The sequence below is a fragment of the Theobroma cacao genome, chromosome 9 (genome assembly GCF_053813885.1).
Source record: "Theobroma cacao isolate CCN51 chromosome 9, ASM5381388v1, whole genome shotgun sequence".
In the NCBI taxonomy this organism is placed as follows: Eukaryota; Viridiplantae; Streptophyta; class Magnoliopsida; order Malvales; family Malvaceae; genus Theobroma; species Theobroma cacao.
In genome coordinates this window covers 46,379,996-46,403,199 of record NC_142647.1, presented here as the reverse complement: position 1 = coordinate 46,403,199, position 23,204 = coordinate 46,379,996, and the positions used below count along the sequence as shown (strand labels likewise).

Sequence of the window (23,204 nt, the reverse complement as noted above, 5' to 3'; positions counted from 1 at the left end):
GCTTTTGCAGCTTGTTAAGTAAGGAATACAGGACATTTTGCAGCCTTTATTTGAACAAAATTTGTCTTAGAAGTACAAGTAAAGCCTTGTTAGTGGAGAAGCTTTGGCAAGGCATCCAGGCCATCTAGCAGGATCTAGGAACTGTGAAAAATTATGAGGAGTTCATGCTCGTCTAGCTTTTTGAGCATAATTTTGTACAGGTAACAGAATTGAAGCTCCTTACTGAATACCAAGATAATCAAGATCCGTATACCGTGTGCTTTGCTTCTTTCTTGTTAGTCAAACGAGATGTTATTATCGAACACAACATAGGGAAAAGTCTCTTAATTATTTTAAAAAATTTAAATAAACATTTATTATTCATTTAATCAAATCTCTTATACTCTTATTTTGAGTTAAATAAACTCTTATAATTTTTTTTTCAAGAGATCTTTATAATTAATATTTGATTAATTATCATTAATCAAAATAATACTTGTTATTATATATTCACGTAATACTAATGTGAAAAGTGAAAAATACTACATAATTATATTTTCATGCCACATCATCATTCTTGATAATATATTAATATATCACGTTAACACTAAATGATTATATTTTCATATCACAATAATTGGTCAACAGTTAATAATAAATATTTATTTGGTTCAAAATAAAAATACAAACATTCTATTAAACATAATAAAATAATAATCATTTATATAAATTTTCTTAAATAATTTTAAAAATATTTAGATATTACATCTTATTATTCTCTTCAATTTTATTAAGCAACGCCTCTTGGTTTTTTCTTTCAAATAGAAGTTTTAGCCCAAGTGACGTGACAATCCACGAAAGGCCGGTGACTTAAATTTGAATGAAAAATCCCAAAAAATTAAGCTAAGTCACGCAATAATGAGAAAGATCAAGCACAGCAACATGTCTCAAGTCAACTTCACTGCCGACCTCGCTTGCTTTTGTTTCCTTTTAATTTCCATTCCTTTACAATTTTCGCTTTCAATTTGGATTCGTTTTCGATTCCTTATGGTAGATCGTCCTGAAATAAAAGTGGAATGGTGTGGTCCAAAATGTGCTTTGTGTCTATGGGTTCCAATGGACTACAGATTCCATCACGATTGTAATTCTAAGAAATATGAGTGAAAGAAAGAAGAAAAATTGCAGCCATGACAGAGCAAAATATAAAACATAAATAGGGGAAAAGGCAACTTTAATTGGATCTGTATTATTTTTCAATCGTCCTATATGAAGGAAAAACCCAGATCTCCACAGCACTTTCAGGAAAGAAAACAGAAAAATTATTTTGCTGTTGAATGTATATACATCCCCGCTGGGAGCTTGGTTTTTTATCTAAAACGAAAAAACCAACCTCCAAGAGCAAAAACAAGTTTCTTGTTTTTTTTTATTTAATTTTTTTCGTTAAAGGTAAACGATTCGGTGGGGAAGGTCATAGAACCAAATATGATGATGCTTGGAATGTGAAAATTGTTGCTATGATTATATATATATAGAGAGAGAGAGAGTGTGTGTGTGTGTGTGTTTCGCAGAAGAACATAGCAAGGCAAGAGTTAGGTGGAGCGGCGCCTCGAGGATCCGAACATTTGATCAAGAAGGATGACGAGAGCCATGGCATAGTCCGTCCTGATGTTGTCAGGCTGAACGATAAGGCGGAAGATGTCGGTTCCAAAGGCGACTCCTCCGACAGCCTCTTTCCGCTTGATCTCTGCTACTAACCGCCGCTTGTCATCGTAGACGGCACAGCATCGTTGGGAATACGACCCCTCGATCTCGTACATGATGTTGTTGTTTCGGTTGTTGGTGCTGCCGGGGCTAACGTATGCCAAGCACTTGCTGTTTAGGATGTTCACCGATTTCCTGACTGAAAGTCGGGGATTCACTGAGGTTTCTCCCTCGTAAACCAGCCAGCTGTCCCCCAGGCTCATTTTCTGATCACATAGACGTTGAAACAACAGCATCCTTGGGTTAATTTTATCATATACTAATGAATTTAACGACAAAAGCAATCACACGATCCTAACTTTATTCTAACCCCAATGCCAAACTATGCCTACTTTATTTAGATTTAAACAAAACAAGGTACCTTGCGGCGGATGGTGAGGAGAGGCTTGCCAGTGGCATCCATGAGAAGGATCTCACCCTTGTTGCCTTCCATGTAATTATCCACCCTGTACACCAAATCACCTTTACCATCAAACACCGTGAAGCCGTTACAGTTGAAAAGCAACGACTTTGTCCAGACGGTTAGAACTGCCTCCCTCTTCTGATCATCAGCTACTAACAGCTTAGGCGGCGTCACGGAGATGGCATCGCCGCCGGCGTTAAAGCTAGCGTTGGGATAAACCCTTGTCATTCGCGTAAAAGGTTCCAGCCTTTTAACTCTCGGAGATTGCAAGTCAACTCCTGTAACACAATGACAGAAAAAAAAAAGGAGCAAAAAAGGCCAAGGCAAAAGAGGAAGCCAACCTTGCGAGAGCTTGTATGGGCGAGTTAGGCAGAGAGCATTAATAATATATAAAGGGCGGAAAGGATGGAGACCAGAAAGAGAGAGAACAAAAGGGGCGCACCAATTGGATACAAAAGTCTACCACGAGTGCGCCACCATCGAATGACGTTAAACCAGCATTTGATTGGACCAAGAAAATAGTTGAAGAAAGTGAAAGGGAAAGGGATGGATTGGATGATGGGCATCGAGCCATCGATGCATTCAGGAAAAAAAATATTAGCTCTACCCTATCTTTACTTCAAAGGCAGCTAATATTAATTAACTTAAATAAGCCGAAATTTTGTGGCTGAGAACTAATTAGCGGTGGCGAGGAGCGGACACTTGTCGACTGCTCAATGCTCTCCGCTAGATATTTTTCTGACGATGTTCCATTGACCATTTCTTGACATTTTAATACTAGTAAACACGAGTATATTATTTTTTTTTTGAAAGAAAACACGAGTATATTATTGTTAAGCTTATTATTAGTATGTGATTGGGGCAGGACGGCTTTGAGCGAGTGCGACTCCCTCTATCTCCATGGAGCCCTTTTTTTTAGACACGTACGTACAGATAAGGTTTCTTACACTTTGGCACACACGGCCCTTTCACTTTTTTCTCGGGAAGTAACCCCATTTATCAGAACAAAAACACGTGGATTCTTTTATTTTAAAGTTCAAACCATCGACGCACATTTTTCTTTTCTTCCAGTCTCGGATCATTTAGTACGAACCTTGCGGAGGGACGATGCCTCAAATCATAGAAGGCTGAACCCCAGTGCTACAAGGATTTCCACCCTCTTTGGGGGTGGACGAGCCATTTGGGCCAAGGCCCATGTTCATACAAGTTGAGATTCATATCCATATTGTCAGACATGGACACTACAAGAAAGTTATAGTATTTTTTTATGTTGTTTCGCCTTTTTATTTTTTTAGAGTATTCGCATTTAACACATGATATAAGAATGAAAGTTTGATTCTTTAAATATATAAAAGAATTTTAAAAACAAATTGAAAATTCATATTCATAACTCATTCTCAGAGTTAGAGTAACATACGTATTTCATAGGTATAATATTTTTTAAAAATTTAAATTATTTAAAAATATATAAATAAATTTTTATTTTTTATTATATTTAATCAAAATCTTTATACTTTTATTTTACGTTAAATAAACTTTATAATTAATAATTAATTAAGTATCACTAATTAAAATATCACAAATCATTTTTATATCAAGTGGTGTTTATGTAAAGAGTAAAAATACTACATGATCATGTAATTATGTAATATTAATATACCATGTTATTATTCATTATAATATATTAACATGTTTTATCAATATCATGTGATATCAAATAACAAATGACGTTTTAACTAATAATAGTTAATTAATTGTTAATTATAAATACTTATTTGATTCATAATAAAAATATAAAAATTTGTTTGTTCTACTTTGATTTTTTTTCAAGTAGAGTCTTCCTAGTGTGGGACTCTATCTTATTAATAAATTCCTTTTGCTATTCAATATATATTTATAAATTTAATTGAATATAATAAAAAAGTACAAACTTATTTAAATGTTTTTAAACAATTGAATACTTTTTTTAAGTGTTATGCTTATTTAGTATTGAAGCAATTTGAGTATAATAAAAAAACAAATCTTTGCATCACCATAACTTGGCATATAGCTGCTTTAGAGTAAACGTGTGTACATTCTCCTCTGCATTTTGATCAACTCTGATGCACAAAGCCAGTCGTGTTTCTGTAAAATCTAAATTAAAAAAAAAAAAAAAAGCTTCTGCGTTCAGATATGGTTATGGAGTGGAGATATAAGCACATGGCTGTTTAAGAATTTTACTTGATAAGGAAGCCTTAGGAGTAAGTAGGGTGCTTTTTCTCCTTCCATTCTGAGTCTGTAAAGAAACAGTGAACAGGGCCTTGTGGGATTAAACCACCGGACAGGAGTCAAAGAGATTGATTAATTAATAATCAAAGCAACTTAGCTGACCTAACAAGAAACATATGCACTGGAGAGAGGTTTTTGGTGACTGGTTACCTAAAACAACTTGCTGCATGGTGTATTGTTACAAGTTGGCATATAGTATTAGAATCATTGGAGTTTTGCTCTTTTGGAAAAGATGCAGCACATATATAATGCCATTACATAAGTTAGCTTGGTGGTCTCTGTCAAGAAATAATATTCTCAGAATTGGGAAAATATTAAAGAAAAAAAGCATTGAAATGTTCCTTGTTAAAGCAAATAGCCGAAAACCTTCATTTTATGTCTTGACTGGCTAATGAGTAATGGCCTTGCAACCTGGTGGCAGGTCTGGGATTCGTGTCTAGGCATTAGAGAGATGGTAATGAAGAATCAGGAATTTTGTAACTCAGATTATGATTTCCTCTTCCCTGTTTGGCAGGTTTTACTTTATCTTGACACTAATGCAACCAGATCTTTACTGGACAAAATGTAACAGCAAAACAAGCCACAAATGGTTTAGGAACTGGATGAATCAAAATATGGACTTAGTTGCAAGTTCTGACCTCTTAGTGGGATAAACTGGAATCGAATTCTTCAAATTATTGACCAAATTTTTATGGTGGCACATCACTTTTTTGAGTTAGGTAGGTGGCTTACTGACAAACACAGAAGCAATTCACTATGCAATGGTGGCTGAGCAAGCATATCCATACATTCAGTACAAGAAAGTTAACCTGTTTAGTGACAAACCTGCTCAGTGACTACTTTCCTAGATCAGAAAACTTCCCATGAAGAGCCAGTGAAAACATGGACAGAAACAACAAATGTACCAAACATCAGAAAACTGGGTCTAATTACAGCACACAAAGCAGATCATGTTGTTGTAGTCAGCACAATTTAGCGAAGGGTTTCGATATTTTTGCTCAGCTCATCCAGCTTCGTCATCCTCAATTTTTCACTTTCACTCACCAGCTAAACCAGCATTTGACAGAAAGGAAAAAAAAAAGGAAAAGAAATGTGTTAATTAGAAATTGCCATAGCAAGATTTGATCAAAGTAAATTAATACTCCTATTGAACCGTTAAGCAGAACAAATATTCACCTCCATTAATTTGCTAACTAGTTGAGCTTTCTCCTTATTCTTATCATTGAAGGCTTCAAGGGCTTCTTTGTATTCTCTTTCCTGTGATTACCAAAACTCTTGAGGGGCTAGGCACCAACTATAACTACTTGAATATATATATTGAACTGTCATGCTGTTCTGATAAAATGATAACAAAAATTGCAGAAATAGAACATGTAAATTTTCAGCTTCAAGAAGCATTTAGATGTCCATTTGGTTGCATCAAATGATGAGAGGTTATACCAATAATAATCAAAATTATTACTAACTAAGCCCTCTATTGCCATTTGATACACAGTGTAATAGTTCATAATGAATACAATATTTTTCACCTTCTTCTGGCAGCTCTGTCCCAATGGTTTCAGCTCCCGGTTAACGGTATCTATCTTCTTGCGCACATTTGCAACTTCCTTCCTCATTGGATCTATGAGTGAATCAAGCTCCTGGAAGATTTTATCAATTCAAAGAATCCACCATGTGTCGCATGAACAAGTATAGTGCAATAACATGTACCATATAAAAGGAAGATTGAGTTTATAGATACTATAATTCTACTCTCGAAACCTTCTTAGAAGTAGTAAAAGAAGAGATGAATTAATGATCAAAAACAACCATTTGAGCCAACTTAGCTGTACTGCTTCACTCTTTTTCAGAAATTAAACAAAAGTATCCTAGAGCTAAATCAAGAACAACATTATGGGATGTTGTTTCTGTTCAGATTTCTCCATGTTCTAAAACAAAATGTCATGTTGTATAATATCATAAAGATTTACTGTTTTTCGTTAAAACTGCTTCTCTTTTAGGCCAGAGTAAATATATACAAGATGATGCTACATATGATCTCATTCGAGTTGCCAAACCATGATCCGATACTTTTATTTTTTTGTTTTTTCTCAGGACTTACTTCTCGAATGTCAGCCAACCGCCTAGTTGCTTCTTCGACGCGTCCCATGTAAGCCTGAACCTTGTCCCTCACCTCCATCTTCTTTCTCTCAATCTCTTCTTCTTTTGCTCGAAACGATGCCAATGCAGATTTCGCCATCTCCTCTTCCTTGTCATCTTTTATCGGACTCCCATTGCCACTGTTAATTCCCGAGTTCTTTACTCGCTGCATCTGCGATTGCTGTTGCTCCCATATCTGCTTTGGTGTTGCCATTGATGACTCCTTGCACACCCTCACCCTTCTTTTCTTCCTGCAATTCTCTTTTACCCCTCTCTTTTCCTTGCTCTTTTTCTTTAGAATGATGGCTCTCTTTCCCCTGCAATAGGTTGTTATATGCAAGGCTGGCTTTAAAGGTATGAAACCAACTAGCTTACTTTAACACAAAACAAATTAGAATTATAAAAGATACAAAATGACCAAAATGTCTGCTCACTTTATAATCATGAAGTTAGAGAGGATTTCTCACCTTTCTTGAACAAAGACTTTAATCAAATGTTCTTTCCATCTTCACTTTAACCCCCACTTAATTAACTTCAGTAAATTTATTTTTTTGTATTCAAATTTTAGCTTAGATGTAAGTTATCAGCAATCCCATATTGTAGAATACATCCTTGTGCACCTTCTTTCCAATTGTAAATTTTTTAAGCTTGGATTAGAGGAGGATCTAGATGGATCGTGGGCCTCCTTTGGTAAGCTAGCTATTTGCTTAAGTTGGTCTATTGACAAGTTCAGTTAACTACAGCTTTTCTTCTCACTTGTGCACCAATGTTTTAAACATTTATGGATAAAAAATACAGATGAAGTATGTAAAACTTACCACCAGCTAGTGTCTATATGAAGAAATATATAATTATTGGTGTACAAATCATTTTCTCACATTCCAAAATGTAAATTATATATAATAATATTGCTATCATTTAAACTGATATATATTGGTTGAAAGGTCCTAAGGAGTATTGGTAAATCTTCTTTTTCCTTGAAGAGGAGTGCTTGGAGCAGAAGTCTTTTCTGAGGAGTGGACAACAAGTGGTCACCTTACACAAGACATGGGGGGAAAGCCTTAAGAGACAAGACAGAGTAGGAGAGATTGGCAGCAGCCTAGCTGCCCTTATTATACATAATATCATTACCCTTCCAGCTTGGACTTCTTTTAGAAAAACAAAAAACAAAATCTTTACTTTTAATCTTCTGGGTTTTCCTTTCTGATTTCACTCTAGGATGAGCAGGTAAGAGGTTGAAAGGCTAATGTTGGAGATGTTGGGGAAATACATTGAGTACAATGACACCATATGCTCATTATTTCATGTCAAATTCACTGGTGTGATATCTGAATTGTAGGCTTGAATGCACTGGTCTGGAAAATACTGTTCATTGTTGATTTACTTGATACAAGTATGGGTTTAATATATAATCTATATTGCCTAATTGCTGACCTTCTAAAACAGTTGATAAATTGTTATGGTGCATAAATAGGATAGATTCTTTTCTTGACCTTGCAGAAACCAATTTGCTGCTAAGCCCCCACAAGGGTTTTTCTAGTATAGATTCCAATTTCAAAATCCTTTCACTAAATTTCTGCAAATGTCAAAAGATTTGGGTTAAGGTTGGGGTGTGGCAAAATGTCAGAATCATATGCTTTGCTTTGTGCTTTAATTTGGTTTAGGGGGGCATAATGTCTTGATTTTTGATTTATTTATTTAATCTTTTTTGCATAGTAGAATGACAGGCCAGTTTGGTCAGTTAATGTACTCAAAATCTAGGCCCTTTGGCCTTTACCAGTTCAGCTTTTTGGGGTATGTCGTAGGTATAAACTCTAAAGCCCCTTTAGGAAAATGCTTAGGTTGGACTTGGTCAGAGTTAGGGCGGGCTGACTGGCCCACTATTGCCTTGTTGGGCCCCCAGGTGGAATCATTTCAAGTCAAGGATTCGCTTAGTTTTCTCGAATAAGTAATTTAAAATAAAAAAAAATTGAAAAATTCAAATGAGAGAGAGAGGGAAACTAAAAATGATTTCAGTATTTTCTTTTTATAGTTATTTCTCATGTTTCATCTTTAACTTCTTTTGATAAATAAAGAATTTTACGAATTATTATTAAATCTTTATAATCTTTTCTTAAGGTTAAAAGTCAAAATCTTAAATTATGAGTTTTTTTTTTTTTATAAGTAATGCTTTTTGTGCCAATATAGGTACTAATTTAATTCCAATTTGGTTTTTGTTCTCATTTGAAAAATCTAGATTTTTTTTTATATTTTGGTTTTGTTTGGTAGGATGGATGGCAAATTTTTGTTGGTTGATATTCTTTTAAATGAAAGGAAGTTTATATGTATATATATATAAAAAAATTAGAGAATACATTTAAGGAGAATCAAAGAGTTATATTTAAAGTATTGTTAGTATATAAATTTATAAATTGTCATTATATAATAGAATATCATATCATAAATTTATAAAAATTTTGAATATATTTTTTAAAAAATTTAAATTTAAATTTATTTATAAACGAGATGGTATCAGTTAATTTATTAATATATATAGACACTATACATTATATTACGACAAATATACGTTCGATAATTTAATAAAAAATTAAAATTTTGATTTATGAGAGAATAACCTACATTCAAATGATCTAATGGAGATAGGATAACTAATTATCCAAGTAAAAGATTTACTGAATTTATTTACTTCACAGAATAGTAAACGTGCCACGTGTTACATAATTTTACCTCCATTGACACCCAAATTTCACACCTGATTCCGCGCCCAAACTCCGTGGCGTGCTCCACAAGCGTCTCCAAAATTTTATGACTTCCTATATCTCCTGCCTCTGCTTTCCCTACGGTTTTAGACTGCAGAGTTGTAACTTTTCCCTTGAAAGCTTAAGTCCTTTTTTCTTCTTTTCTTTTCCATAAACCCTTCCGTTTTGAATTCTCCAACTTTCCCGCTTCTACATTAAGGTTTCTTTTGTTGTCTCCTAGGTTTTCTACGCGCTGTTTGGTCCACGATTTTTTTTCTCTTTTTATTCATGTCCTCGTCGACGAGAAGGGACTCAACATATTCAAAGACCAGAGCCCGGTCTCCTCCGCGTCGTTCGCGAATTCGAGACCGGTCTTCGGGTTCGAAACTGTCCGAGGCGGAGCGGTTATCTGGGTTGGAGGATCAACAACGGGGCAAGAAGAGTAACCATGCAGACGATGACAGAGAAATCTGCGCGAAAAAACTGTCGGAGTTTAACGAATCATTGCGGCGGCAAGGACAGTCAACCTCCACCAAGTTCCAGTGGGACCATCTTTTACCCGATAATTCCGGGAAGGCGGTGGCGGCGGCGACGACTTCTAAGCAGGAACTAGCCGTGCGGAATGAGAGAACCACGAGAACTTATTCGATGAGTCCAATGGGGATTGTTTTAACAGAAGAAAACCGGTTCATTGATTCAAAGCCACCACCTTTGAAGGAAATGGAGTCTGGTTTTAGCTACAATGGCGAAGATTTTTGGTATCCAGAGGTTGGAAACAGGGGAGTGACAAATGAGGCGGTTGGTTTTAGTGGGGAAAAATTGGGTTTTGATTCTCCATCTGTGATAGCTGAAATGGCTAGGAATAGGATTAGGAAAACTGAGAGAGTTACTGAACTTGCATATAGAAAGATGGAGAGGGTGAGATCCGGAGCCAGTCTTGTCGATTCTATTATCGATAAAATTGATGCTGCAGGGGAAAACAGGCCATTGGAGTTGGACCGACGTTTTTCTTTACCTCAACAGTATATGACAGGACAAAAGGGAGAAGGTTTGCATGGGGAAAGGCATCAGCCTAGAGAAGATTGTAGCCGTCATGCTTTTACTCAACGATATCTGGGTTTTAGTGGGCAAGGAGAGGACGTTGTGGGCTTTAGGATGAATCATTCTCAGAGCGCAAACGGAGCTTTTTTCCATGGTGCAAGGGAGCAGTTTGAAGAAGATTGTGGTCATCTTTTACCTCAAATTTATCCTGACTTAAAAGAAAAGTCACATGGGAATGAGACGGAGCAAGAAAATGAGGTTCTGGGTTGTAGGATGAATCATGCTCAGAGCCAAAATGGAGCGGGTTTTAATGGTAAAAGCCAGCAGTTTCAATATTATGTTCATTTAACTGAAAAATCACATGAGATGGAGCAAGAAAATGAGGATTTGGTTTCTAGTATGAATTGTCAGCAAAGCCAAAAGACAGCTCCTTTTCTCGGTAAAAGGCAGGAGTTGCCAGAAGATTTTGGCTATTCTTTACCTCAAAATTATCTTAATTTTGGCAGAGAATCACATGTAATGGAGCAAACAAATGATGCTTTCAGTCCTAGGAGGAATCGTCCTCAGGCCCAAAAGAAGGCGCTTTTGACTGGTGAAAGCCAGGGCTTAACAGAAGATTACGGCCATTCTTTATCTCAACATTATCTTGATTTTAATGTTGAATCACAGGAGAGGCAGCCGGAAAATGAGCTTCTGGGTATTAGGATGAAGCATCCTCATAAACGAAAGGAAGCGCCTTTGCATGGTGAAAAGCAGGAACCGCAAGAAGATGGTGGTCATTCTTTACCTCGGGCTTATTTTGGTTTAAGTGGAGAATCACTTGTGATGGAGAAAGAAAATGAAACTAAGGCTTCAAGGATGAATCATCCTCGGGACCAAAAGGGAGCTAATTTTAACGGTGAAAGTCTGCAGTTGCAACAAGATTGTGCCTTGGAAAGCAATTCCCTGCCAAAGCAGGATGATTATGTACATACAACAGAAGGCAGAACTGAGCAGATTTCAGTAACAGAGGAGATACGCATCAATAGCCGGTCTTCGAAGACACATCCTAAGAAACGTATTATTGACCTAAGAAAGATTACAGAGAGTCGAATATCCCGAACTTCGGATGCCTCAGATGATGAGATTCTTGATATTGGATATGGAGGTGAACAATGGAGTGATGAAGATTTCGAGCAAAAATTATTGCTAAGAAATTCAGGATCTGAGCGCCCCCAAGATGAGAGGGCTACTCTGCTTGATGAGTTGCCAAGTCAAAGGAACGTTATTGACTGTGACTATCAATTTTCCTCTCCTCATACGCAAGAATTTGCACATCCTTCTAATAGGAAAAGTGTAAAGCAGCGTTTGGGGCCGCCTTGTCATGGTCATAATCCATATCCTTCTACTAGGAAAAGTATAAAGCAGCGTTTGGGACCACCTTGTCATGTTCATAATCCAAATTATATGCCTCGGGTTGAAAGACATAAAATGAGGAAGCTCCTGCAGGAAAATGTTAATGATTTTCCTGAAGGGGTTCAAGCTCGAGATGTTGATTTGCGTCATTTGAAACGGGGAAGGACTGAGCCACCTGAGGACTCTGAGGAGTTCGAGCAGCAAATACATGGTGCTTTTGTTAAATTTGTAAAAATATTGAATGAGAACCCGGCTCAAAGAAGGAAATACAGAGAGAAAGGAGAAGCTGGTACCTTAAAGTGCTGTGTATGTGGCAGGTATGTTACATATCGTCAGTATTTGTTTTCGAAGAGAGCCTCATTGAATTTAATTTACTGTTTATTCCATGATCAATAGAATAATATATAGGTTAAGTGGTTAAGTAGCAGTCTTAATGACGTGTGTCTCTCACTCTCAGAACCAAGTTTATCATTTGACCTTCTAACACATTTCCTTGGGAGCTCTCTTGAGCAAATTTCTTGGTTATATGTATTTATTTTGAGCTACGTGTTTCACTGTATGCACATCTCTTTGGACTTAGGATAGTGCCCTCATTTAGGAGTACTACCCTTTGGGAAAGAATCTATCTATAGCATAAATTTCTCAATGCCGCTGCTTTAGTAGCTAACGTAATACCCCTAATCTTTCCTTATTTGAGCTTTAGAAGTCTTTTATAACTTTATGATCTGCTTAAATGCAGATTAGAATGATTTCTTTTCGTGGGCATATTACAGATGTAGGGACATGTGTCTATTAATGCAGTACTAAAAATTATTGTCATTTTATTTTTATGCATCTGATTTGTCAATAACCTTTTACATGATTCGACACAAGTATTGACTCTTTGTCCTCTAACTCCCACTAAACTTGGTTGAAATGATGCTTTTATTGTTTTCTGTCTTCTGATTTTTGTTTCAACATGCTACTTTAATGAATCGTTGATTTTCATGTTTTATCGGTAAATCTGAAGAGTTTGTCAACACACTAAGCTTGGTAACGCATGCCTTCACATCTCGAATGGTTGGGCTTAGAGCAAACCACTTGGGTTTACACAAATCACTCTGTTTTTTGATGGGATGGAACTCAGTGGCAGCTTCCAATGGTTTATGGAGGCAGAAGACATTGCCTGATGTTGAAGCCTTGGCTATGAAGGAGGATCTTGTCATCTGGCCTCCAATTGTTATCTTGCACAATAGTTCTATAGCAACTACTAATTCTGATCATCGGATTATAGTAAGTATTGAAGAGATTGAGGCATTTCTCAGAGGTAAGTTAACCTTAATGATGATGGTGGGTGCCACTATAACTGTGTTTTACTGATTTTAAAATACCCTTTTTGGTAGTGGATGCTGCATGTGCATGGTTTCTGTCCTCAGTCCTCATTTGACAAATAATATTTTTTTACATCACAGCTCTTATTCGACTCTTTTCTTTACAAATAATTCTGGAAATTATTGTTCAGATTTGTACTACCTTTGTTTTTTTAACATTTCATCATTTTTTTCCTTCATTGTAATTTTAGAAACCAAATATTTGGTTTCTTTACTTTATCACTGTGATTTTATCTTGAGAAGTCCAACAAAGAATTTGAAGGATGTGTACTCTAGGTCCTTATGCAGAACCAGTGTGCTTGTCATTTGGCAGGTCATATGGATCTCCTGCTTCAAAACTCACTTATACTTCTCCCCTTAACAAAAAACTTGTCTTTCAGGATTACCCCCAAATTGTTGGGGAAGCTTTTGCAGGATATATTTGTTTTTATATGGTATGCTGGTTTTTTCCTCTCTGTTTCCTGCCTCTGTTTAATTGCAGACATGGGATTTGGCTGGGGAATATCCAAGGTGTGCCGCGGGAAACCTGCAAATCAGAGTATTATGACCGTGATCTTCCATGGAACTTTTTCAGGGCTGAAAGAAGCAGAGAGACTTCACAAGCTTTATGCTGAGAACAAACATGGGAGGGCTGAATTCCAGCAAATCAATTGCAGCAGTGGAGAAACGAAGAAAGCGCCACTAGACAAGGTCAAAGATGTTCTATATGGCTACTTGGGAATTGCAGGTGACTTGGATAAACTTGATTTCGAGACAAAGAGTTGTGCCTTAGTTAAAAGCAAGAAGGAAATCTATGCCACTGCTGATGCCCTTCTCAACATTGAATGATAAAGTTAAGGGAAATACAAGTAAATACTTAGGTGAACCTTTTCTCTCTTGCGATTTTGCAAAGGGCACACAAGCATATGTCCAGGCCTACTAACTCATGCTGTCACTTTTGTTAATGATGAAACCAACTCCAGTTTTGAATGTGAAGTTCCCTCTTTTGTTCACCGCTAAGAGGTTAGGGTCTGTGCTAGGAAATGTAAGTTGGTAGAGAGTTTGTTTTCACTACTCTCTGGGAGAATCGAAAATGACAGATTCAGTACAAGTTATTTTGAGATTAGCTACGTATGTTTTATTGTTTGCCTTGCTAATCAACTTCTATGCTGATGTTACCAGACAATGTAGACAAGAGAGAATAACTTTAATATATCAAGCATTCATATTACTGGAACAGATTGCATTGTGCTGGATTCAAGATCATAAGCTTGTAACTTTCATTCATTTTTAACTTGAAAATTTGTTCAGATTGCATGCATGATGCACCCCAGTAATCAAAGGTGGCATAGAAAGGGAATAAACATACCATAGTAACACAAATATGCTCACAAGGAATTAAAATAAAAATGTATAACGTAATAATATAAATAACAGAAAAAAAAAAAAAAAAAGCAAAGCAATGTTGTTTTGGTTTATACCTGATAGAAAGGAGAAGTGAGAAGGGCAAAAGAGTTGGGTGTAAAAAAAGGAAAAATTTAGATGGAAAACTAATAGAAGAGTAAAGACAACCATTTTCGCTATAAACTTGCAGATATTACAGGGAAAGAATTTTCTATCATATATTCTACAAAACACAAAAGGAAGCGTAAGAGGGACCCAAACCCACCAAAACCTACTGAGCATAACTAGCAATTACCATGAAAAACTTGAATGTTGAATGAAAAGTGGCAACAGTTCTCTGTTTCACCCTTACCATGTATATAAAACATTGCAAAATCAACAATTTCATATATACATCTTAACATTCCAAGAGTTGTCCGCAATTCAACTAAACTTCTCTCATCTCCTTTGGAAGTTAAAGCATTTAATGGCATAGGCGAAGACGAAGAAGAATACCAAGACCCAAGCAAAATGGCCAAGGACAATATATTTGAGAAAGTCCTCCTCAAATCCCAAGTTATCCTTTAGGAATTTATTCACCGGCATTGTTGCATCGTTGGAGAGCTGGAGAGGGGTGTCCTTGTCTCCAATTTGAGATGTGAAAAGACCATAGATTGTCCAAGCAATTGGAGAACCCCAGTAATACCACCTCCACCACACAGGGATTAGCTGCATTTATTTCCGAAGAAAGGTTCAGATATTAGAAACCATCACAACTAAACGTTTAGGGACTAATATTTGATGCAACCTTGCTTCATGGTCTTTGGAAAATTTGTAGTGGTAAATTTTTATCTACTGTGTCATAAATGGCATTGGACAACAAGAGTTATTGTGCTGAAATGTACATACCGGTCTAGGGATGAGGAAACCAGAGAACAAGTTCCAGAAACTGAGCAAAAAGGATGAAACAATTGCGGCAATTTGATGACCAGGAGTAATAGCAACAACCATCATCCCGTACATTGACATGTAGGTGAAACACATGAATATGAAGTAGTAGAAATAGAAGAATTTGTCTGCCTGCCATTCAAATCCGATCATCGAGAACAGAAGAAGAGCATATATAATGGTTTGGAATGCGACATAAATTGTCTCTACGGCGACCTGGCAGAAGAGAAAGAAAGTACACATCGATGTGAGAAAGAGAATAGCTAGCTTTTTACATTCACCTGATATTGTAAAATGATGCACACAGGCTTATAAGAGGGATAGAAACTTTAACAACCAGAATAATTTGATTTCCTGTCTCACCTGAGCAAATGCATAAGGCAATTCTGAGTACATCCCGGCTGCTCTTTCTCGGTAGAAGACCGTCCTTTCAATTGACACTACAGGCTGCACAGAAGTAGCATTGGTAGCTCCTAGGAAAAGAACAGCAGCGTAGGTAGCTCCTAGAAGATTCATCAGGTCCTGTTGTTGTTGTCTGTCACCAGCAAAAACATAGCCATTTAAGAAGGAATTAAAATGTTGGGTCCTTTTTCTCTGCTCCAAAAAACTTACGCAAGAAAGACATGTATGGAATATTGGCTCAATATAAGATACTCAATGACTTACAATTTCTCTCCTTTGTTCCAGAAGATGACACCGAATAAAATACCAATCATAGTTGTCATGAAGAATCGGACAGCATTATACTCTGAGTTCCTCCAGTATGACCAGTACTGTTTCCAGAAACAAGCCTTGCATTGCGTTACAAAGTCCTGGGAATATTTAGTGGGGAAGTAAAGATCCTTGGAACCAGGTTGTGGAGTGCTAAGCTCATTGATGAGTTCCTGATTTCTCCTGAGAAAGTAAGAACGAGGTGATGAGAAGGTCAATCTCCAAATGATAATTAAGGATTAGTGAGGACTTTGTAATTTGGAAACAATTTTGTCTAGTGCTACTAACTGGTATAGGTCAGAGTTGGCGTAAATGTCAGCAAAATCAACATTGAGCTGTGTCTCAACTGCCGTGGAGCTGACTTCCAACATCCAAGTAGCAGGATTATAGCCTTCTTTGATCTTGGGAACCCCTGGAACAGCCTGCACGTACTTTAGATGTTAACCAAACTGTGAATTTGAAAATATTAAATATCAAATATATTTTTGGCCTAACATATATGTTTAATACAGAAAAGAATTTTCAGAAGAAAGTGGCATGGGCAGTGATGTGCAAATATAAATCCTGACCACTAGAACTTCTGGCTTTAAGGCTCAAAGCAAAACAGAAGTCCACTAATGAAAAGAGAAAGCACACCTCAAAATATTCAACAAGTTTGTGAGAATGGCGGCCAAGAGGTCCGGCATATATCACTTGTCCTCCTCTTTTCATCAACAAGAGCTGCACATGGAAAAATTATCACAAACATATAGCTCATTAATAATGACCTACAGAAAGGCATGTATGAGAACATTATACAGGTTTGAAATTCAGTAATACCTCATCAAATGCCTCAAAAATATCAATACTGGGTTGATGAATTGTGCAGACGACAGTTCGTCCTGTATCCACTGTGTTCCTCACAGTACGCATAACAATTGCAGCAGCTCTAGCATCAAGGCCTGATGTTGGCTCATCCATGAAGATGATAGAAGGATTAGCAACCAGCTCTACGGCTATGGTTAGCCTCTTTCTCTGCTCAGTCGAAAGACCATTCACTCCTGGAAGTCCAACTAGAGCATTCCTCAATGGGTTAAGCTCAACCAACTCCATTACTTCCTCAACAAACATCTGTAAAAAAGAATGGCACGGTTAGTTGCATTAACCAAGAGGCCAGCCAGGGAATTCACAGTATCTAGTAATAATGATAAAACAAAAATTAATGATTTAAACAATAAACAAAAAACAATATACATAGAAGAAAAGTTTGCATAGGAATTGCATACATCTCGTGTTTCCTTCTTCACACTTGAAGCTAGACGCAACCAGGCAGAGTATAACAGTGATTCATAGACGGTAACATGAGGCGAATGAATGTCATTCTGTTCACAATAACCACTGACACGAGCAAAAGTTGCTTGGTTCTTTGGGTAGCCTGAAATGCTTATACTTCCTTCAATATACCCACCAGTCTTTCTTCCGGCTAAGACATCCATCAAGGTCGTCTTTCCAGCACCACTAACACCCACCAATGCAGTCAGAATACCTGGCCTGAAAGCACCACTCACATCTCTCAGCAGCTGTAATCGACTTTCTACAACCCCATGACTCTTCATTTCCTGGTAATTCAAAGTAAAAAAATCACTCCGTTAGATGTTCGTAGGCATCTAAATAAATATGTGAAAAAGATGCTGAAAATATTAATCCTTCAAGAGAGCAACTCACTGCTGGCATATCAACATAGTAATTTATATGGTTGAAAGCAAGTGAAAGGGGCTGGAAAGGCAAAACCATTCCCTTTTTGGATTGACTGTTTGCAACACTAACAATTGAGCCGGAACTGGCCTGAGCATTTCTTACTGGCATATCAATCCCTGTAAAATACAATTAAACATTGCAGGATCAGCACTTATTACAATGGGAAAACATACATAGAAAAGAAATGCTACATTAGCGGAAGAACAATAATTTCTTTTCTCAGTGTTCTCGAGCTTGGAAGCATGCTGTGTACTCATATTTGGCATATGCCTAACTAGCTAACAACAATTAAGCAAAGCAAGCAGTTTCTGAAAAATTCTTTTATTAAAAATTAATTGAGGAAAATCAAGCTTCTGAAATTGATTCATATTGATAAAACTACTAACCTTCTGCATTGGAGGTTACATGCCTATTCTGATTGCTTTCTGAATCATCATCTGAGATTACAGGTTTAGAATCTCCTAGAGCTGAAATTGAGTCAAAAGAAAGCAGGGGTTCAGTATATTGCTTCTTTTGCATGAACCAAGTTAGTAAATAAGAAATTTGAACTTACGATTAAAAAATGTGAGTGCTGCAGTGAAAAGAACATTGAACAGAAGAGAGAACCCGGCAAGTGCTCCAACACAAATCCAATAATAATGTTCTTCGGTGTATAGGCCTCTTTCCTTGAGAAGTGTCTTTCCAACAGTGGAGTTCAGGTGAGGCTGCACCAAAAACATTGGGATCTTTAGTTTATATGGTTGAGCCAGGATTCTTAATCTAAAGTTTAGGCTTCTGTAAGGAGATGTACCGTGCTCCATCTGTCAGAAAGAAACTCGTTGATAGCAATGGCATTTTGACCATACATCATAGGCGAAACATAATAACCCCATATCATCCATGGTTCAATGTCACCTGCATGAGGAAAAAGGGGTTTATCTTAGTTTCATAGATTATCCTATAAATGAGACAAGAAAATCGAGTTGCTTATCCACGTATAGATTAAGACCTGAAAATACGAATGCATAAATTATCAAATGCAAAAGTCCAATTAACAAGGAAATAAAATGAATTAAACAGGAAAACAATTTTTTCACCTTTGGCTACAATGAAACCTCCCAGCACAAATACTAATAGCAAGGTAAAGGAACCAAAGGTGTTTGCAACCACCTCTGTTCTGCCCAGTGCTGCAATGAAACGGAAGAGGGAGAGAGCCACTTGATGAATACCAAAGAAAGCTAATAACTGCTTGAAGAACCTGTACATGTGGTAAATCTGTCAACTGCTGAATCTCTCATGCTTGATGCATTATTGCATTCTACTATGAGATTAGAATACCATCAAGCATCATTAGGCTGAAAAAGTGAACCATGCAAGTAAAATATTCACTTACCTACTGGCAGCAGGTGCAAACCCAATCGTGTAATAAGTAAGAATTATCCAAATTCCAGATTCAATCAGAGAGACAGGAATTCTTGTGAGCCAAATGGGCAGGGCAAAAGCCCATGCAGGGTAGAACATGAAATCCCTTTGCTTAAAGAACACAGGAAGCCTAAAAACTGTCATTGCCAGCTCGGCCATTCCATTAAACATAACGTTAATCAGACTGAAAAACAATGCTCCCCAATATTTTGATGCATCCTCTATTTGACCAGATTTCATTTCTGTTCTGAAGAACACTGTGAGGGCAACTGTTGCCATAAATGTTAGCTGGAAAGCCTTGAAGATGTAAACAAAGGAGTTGCGCTTCATTAGAAGCCATTCCCTGGAAAGGCAAGCCTTGAAGAGTTCCCTGTTGGAAATACCATACTTCTCAGTCACTAAAGCGGCTGGATGAGTTTTCGATTTATCATAAGGAACTCTAAGAACTTCTGAAAGTTGTTGGCCAATGTGAAAAGAGTTGAAGGTTTGTGCAAATTCAGTTACCGAGACATATCTATACGGTTGATTCTCTCGGAACCAGTATTGTTCTTGGTCCTTTTTGGAAGTTACTTCCTGCAGAAAGTCTGCTACCCCTTTCCTTTCGGGGCATTTGAATCCCATATATTCAAAGAACTCAAGAACGTTCTCACGAGGTCCTTGGTAGACAATTTGACCCTCAGAAAGTAAGATAACCTCATCGAAGAGATCGAATGTCTCAGGTGCAGGTTGCAAGAGGGAAATGATCATGGTTATGTCCATAATATGGACCATCTGCTTCATAAACTTGACAATTTGGAATGTGGTGGAACTATCTAACCCTGTTGATATTTCATCCATAAAAAATGCTTTTGCTGGCCCAACCAACATTTCTCCTACACTCAGACAAGCAGTATAATTTAAGGTTTTGAGAAAACATTATCAAAACTAATCCATCTTCATAATGACTGCGGATGCAACATTTACACATACCAGTTGTTACACGCTTCTTTTGTCCACCTGAGATGCCTCTTCTCATATCATCTCCCACCAAAATATCAGCGCATATATCCAGTCCAAGTATCTGTTACAAATCCATAAGATGATTAGGTATGCTCATTGAATCAAGAGAAAAGACATGACATCAAAATAGAGTCGAAAACCTTGAGGACGTAGTCAGTAATCAAACTAGTTTCCTGGCCAGCCATTGCTGTGGCTTTCATGAATGCATCAATCTCCGGATCCGGCTTAATGCCTGCTTCCTTCTCTCTTCTTGATAGCTCTGCCAACATTTCATACCTTGTTCCCACTCCCAAACACCGTCCTGAGAAATCTAATGTCTCACGGACAGTCATCTCACCATTGTGAAGATCATGCTGGCTAATATAAGCACTTGTTCTCTGAGGTATAAATTCCGAAAATTCACGGCCACAGTAGGTGACTTTGCCAGTTATCTGTTTATTATCCACAATCCATCAGTACGTGGAGATGGTAAAGAAAAGTTAAACGAATTCATGACTAACAGAAACAAACCCTTAGATCATCATTTGGTTTCGCTGCAAGTGTTTGCAACAGTGTTGTTTTTCCGGCGGCAGGAGGCCCAAGAAGTAGTGTCATCCTAAAGTAAAAAACACAACAATTAAATCATGTGAAATCAGTTCCAAGCAAGACATAGCATTTATCCATTAAGATTTTATTTGTAAGAATGTACCTCGATGGTTTTAGTACTCCACTCACGCCGTGAAGGATCTTGACAACCCTTTTCTTTGAAGGGGAGAGTCCAACATATCCTAGAATTGCCTACTCATGTTTGAAATTGAAACAACAATTAATATTCAGAATCTTCGAAACTTGGATATTATATGATATGGAAACCACAAAGATCACATGCTCTCGATTATGTCGATATCAGTTTGATAATAAAGACAAGGCACTCAGTTATGCTTTTCTTTACCCATTTCCAAGATCTGAAAGTTCATCAATATGGAATTTGATTAAGAAACAAAAGATTAGTACCTCGATTGCATTTAATGTGGTATTCAACAAAGTTGGAAGTGCTCTAGTCCCAACAAAAGCATCTCCTTCGACTGATAAATTCTGAAATCTAACTTCAATCTTAGGGACTTCAATTCCCACCCTGTGTCCACCAAAACATACAAGTTGCAAGATTCAAACTCAACATTCCTTTCATTTCCTTCCATTCTCTTACATATGTACAAAAAAAAAGGGCATTCTATAAAGAAAAAAAAGAATTTGTATTAACCTGTCAGTTCTACTCCTCAATCTCGTCAAGAACCTCTCATTATCATCCTCAACAACCTTAAGTATACTCTCCATCAACTGTTTCTTGGCTTGTGGTCCAAGCTTTGTAACATCAACCTCATCACGCACAACATTACCGTTGCTGGTGACCTGCATCAGCATCCCTTTCCTCAGCCTGTCATAAGTTGGCAACCTCTCTATTGCAGCCCATCTTAACTCCTCTTCATCATTAACCTCTTGCTGCCTACTGCTCCTTTGAAACACGTCTGGTGCATTAAACATCTCCCTAACACTCGAAGCACGCCAGCTTCTCCTGCTACTCGTACTCGTCTGCCTCGACAAGTCTTCTCCGGCCAACGAAGCCGCCATGTTTGCAACTTTGCTAACGTTCTTTTACCAACAAATATATTATAGCAAGAATATGCAATGAAAAAAATTAAATGATTCTCCGAAGAGTGTTATAGGCCAGTATGCAACGTTTGATGAAACCAGGATATCCCGGCTCTCTGAAGAGAAAAATGCTAAAAAGAGTGATATAGCAAGTTCCTTTATATGGAGTTTGAAGATTAAGAGAAAAAAATATTGCACTTGACACGAAATTTCTCTTTCTCTTTCTCTTTCAATGTTGTTGTTGGTCAAAATTGACTACTGGAAGTTATTCCCATATTTTCCAATGTCTCAGCTTTAAATTTTTGTTGAAAGTTCAACGTGTTAAACTGTGCTTTGCATTTTTAGCATGATTTAACTAACAAACACGTATGATCAAGGCGGGACATTAGCAAACTGAGGGGCCGACGGCCAAAAAAACAGTAAGTCTTCTATGGCATACTTCTGTTTTGCTGACCAAAGTCGAAGAAAATTCCCTGGACGAGGATGCTTCTATTGGAGGACAAATTATAAAGTAAAATTCTGGTAGTTATGACAGTAAATTCTTGTTTGAGACTTTAACTAAGCAACTGTAAAGTACCATCCATTTCGACTTGTTTAATATTATCTTACCTTCATTTTAACAATGAAGCCTCCACAAAAAGTTTGCATGTCCCAGCCAGTTGTGGACCCACTTTGCCGAACTGAGAAGGAGAAAATTCCTAGAAAATTGCTGCATAGCCCTCCCTCCTTTGAGTCATTTCTGTTGGTATGAAAGGAGAGACTTTTAAAGCGTTTCAATATACTTTCTACCGCTTCTAGAAAGTCAACTGCCATGAAAATTATTAGCTCTACAGTTGGATTTTTTCTCTTGTTTTCCGTTGCATTATTCTTCAAGTTGAAAATTTTCCATACGTTTTGCATCCGGTTAATGTGTATCTTAATTGATAGTCATCAGCCTTTCACACAACTTTGCCTAAATATCTTGACAAAATGTTAGTCATTGTTCCTAATTCTGCAACAATTGCATCCCAAAATAGAAAAATTAAACAAAAGATTACAAGGAAGGGACACAACCTTTTAAGATCATCATCAAATATGAAGATTATTTTTAAGAAATGATATCAGTCTTGACAGGGTTGTGCTTCCTTTACAGGTTGTGGTTCAGTCACGAGGCATATTCTTTAAACTTTATAGGCCATCTTTCATATAAAAGAACTCAGAAAAGACCATCTTCTTTGAAGTTTATAGGGACAGTTGACTCAGGTTTGCTTAATTCCATATTTGCCTTATCATTAACTTATCTTTTGTCAACAATCCCTTCTAATTAACATAATCCCATGACAA

General features: G+C 37.1%; 4 protein-coding genes across 5 annotated transcripts; 1 reads left to right on the top strand and 3 right to left on the bottom strand.

Annotated features, from left to right (window-relative positions):
- Positions 1-1,477: 1,477 nt before the first annotated feature.
- On the bottom strand, positions 1,478-2,520 carry LOC18590380 (protein LURP-one-related 8-like). Its single transcript, XM_007015860.3, has 2 exons — positions 2,102-2,520; positions 1,478-1,946 (listed from the first exon to the last, which is right to left on the bottom strand). The coding sequence occupies exons 1-2, from the start codon at positions 2,369-2,371 to the stop codon at positions 1,569-1,571; spliced, it is 648 nt and encodes a 215-aa protein (XP_007015922.1). The 5' UTR covers positions 2,372-2,520; the 3' UTR covers positions 1,478-1,568.
- A 2,536-nt stretch (positions 2,521-5,056) lies between these two features.
- LOC18590379 (RAB6-interacting golgin (DUF662)) lies at positions 5,057-6,906 on the bottom strand. Its single transcript, XM_007015859.3, has 4 exons — positions 6,513-6,906; positions 5,941-6,051; positions 5,588-5,668; positions 5,057-5,458 (listed from the first exon to the last, which is right to left on the bottom strand). Exons 1-4 carry the CDS (start codon positions 6,762-6,764, stop codon positions 5,384-5,386), a joined length of 519 nt encoding a protein of 172 aa, XP_007015921.3. The 5' UTR covers positions 6,765-6,906; the 3' UTR covers positions 5,057-5,383.
- Positions 6,907-9,393: 2,487 nt separating this feature from the next.
- LOC18590378 (uncharacterized) lies at positions 9,394-14,312 on the top strand. Of its 2 annotated transcripts, XM_088809526.1 has the most exons (3): positions 9,394-12,040; positions 12,722-13,030; positions 13,576-14,312. In XM_088809526.1, the coding sequence occupies exons 1-3, from the start codon at positions 9,577-9,579 to the stop codon at positions 13,920-13,922; spliced, it is 3,120 nt and encodes a 1,039-aa protein (XP_088665652.1). In that variant the 5' UTR covers positions 9,394-9,576; the 3' UTR covers positions 13,923-14,312. The 2 variants fall into 2 exon arrangements, with proteins under 2 accessions (XP_088665652.1, XP_088665651.1); XM_088809525.1 differs by lacking the exon at positions 13,576-14,312 and having other exon boundaries at positions 9,394-12,041; positions 12,734-12,915.
- Positions 14,313-14,627: 315 nt separating this feature from the next.
- On the bottom strand, positions 14,628-21,997 carry LOC18590376 (pleiotropic drug resistance protein 2-like). Its single transcript, XM_018128274.2, has 20 exons — positions 21,493-21,997; positions 21,246-21,366; positions 20,941-21,029; positions 20,763-20,847; positions 20,393-20,683; positions 20,223-20,313; positions 19,225-20,125; positions 18,929-19,089; positions 18,643-18,746; positions 18,406-18,556; positions 18,239-18,319; positions 17,820-17,968; positions 17,381-17,713; positions 16,935-17,225; positions 16,752-16,835; positions 16,404-16,537; positions 16,071-16,298; positions 15,768-15,939; positions 15,366-15,620; positions 14,628-15,185 (listed from the first exon to the last, which is right to left on the bottom strand). Exons 1-20 carry the CDS (start codon positions 21,858-21,860, stop codon positions 14,916-14,918), a joined length of 4,359 nt encoding a protein of 1,452 aa, XP_017983763.2. The 5' UTR covers positions 21,861-21,997; the 3' UTR covers positions 14,628-14,915.
- Between the last annotated feature and the right edge of the window lie 1,207 nt (positions 21,998-23,204).

What these genes read in the sequence shown, in the direction of transcription:
- LOC18590380 (XM_007015860.3), bottom strand. Translation starts at nt 2,371, where the DNA reads ATGACAAGGGTTTATCCCAACGCTAGCTTTAACGCCGGCGGCGATGCC. An exon ending in TCCTCACCATCCGCCGCAAG is followed by an intron (nt 1,947 to 2,101) that starts GTACCTTGTTTT and finishes CTATGTGATCAG; the next exon opens with AAAATGAGCCTGGGGGACAG.
- LOC18590379 (XM_007015859.3), bottom strand. Translation starts at nt 6,764, where the DNA reads ATGGCAACACCAAAGCAGATATGGGAGCAACAGCAATCGCAGATGCAG. An exon ending in GACAGAGCTGCCAGAAGAAG is followed by an intron (nt 5,669 to 5,940) that starts GTGAAAAATATT and finishes TGGTAATCACAG; the next exon opens with GAAAGAGAATACAAAGAAGC. An exon ending in TAGTTAGCAAATTAATGGAG is followed by an intron (nt 5,459 to 5,587) that starts GTGAATATTTGT and finishes ATGCTGGTTTAG; the next exon opens with CTGGTGAGTGAAAGTGAAAA.
- LOC18590378 (XM_088809526.1), top strand. Translation starts at nt 9,577, where the DNA reads ATGTCCTCGTCGACGAGAAGGGACTCAACATATTCAAAGACCAGAGCC. An exon ending in AAAGTGCTGTGTATGTGGCA is followed by an intron (nt 12,041 to 12,721) that starts GGTATGTTACAT and finishes CATGTTTTATCG; the next exon opens with GTAAATCTGAAGAGTTTGTC. An exon ending in GATTGAGGCATTTCTCAGAG is followed by an intron (nt 13,031 to 13,575) that starts GTAAGTTAACCT and finishes GTTTAATTGCAG; the next exon opens with ACATGGGATTTGGCTGGGGA.
- LOC18590376 (XM_018128274.2), bottom strand. Translation starts at nt 21,860, where the DNA reads ATGGCGGCTTCGTTGGCCGGAGAAGACTTGTCGAGGCAGACGAGTACG. An exon ending in TTGAGGAGTAGAACTGACAG is followed by an intron (nt 21,367 to 21,492) that starts GTTAATACAAAT and finishes TGGTGGACACAG; the next exon opens with GGTGGGAATTGAAGTCCCTA. An exon ending in ACTATGTTGATATGCCAGCA is followed by an intron (nt 17,714 to 17,819) that starts GTGAGTTGCTCT and finishes TTGAATTACCAG; the next exon opens with GAAATGAAGAGTCATGGGGT.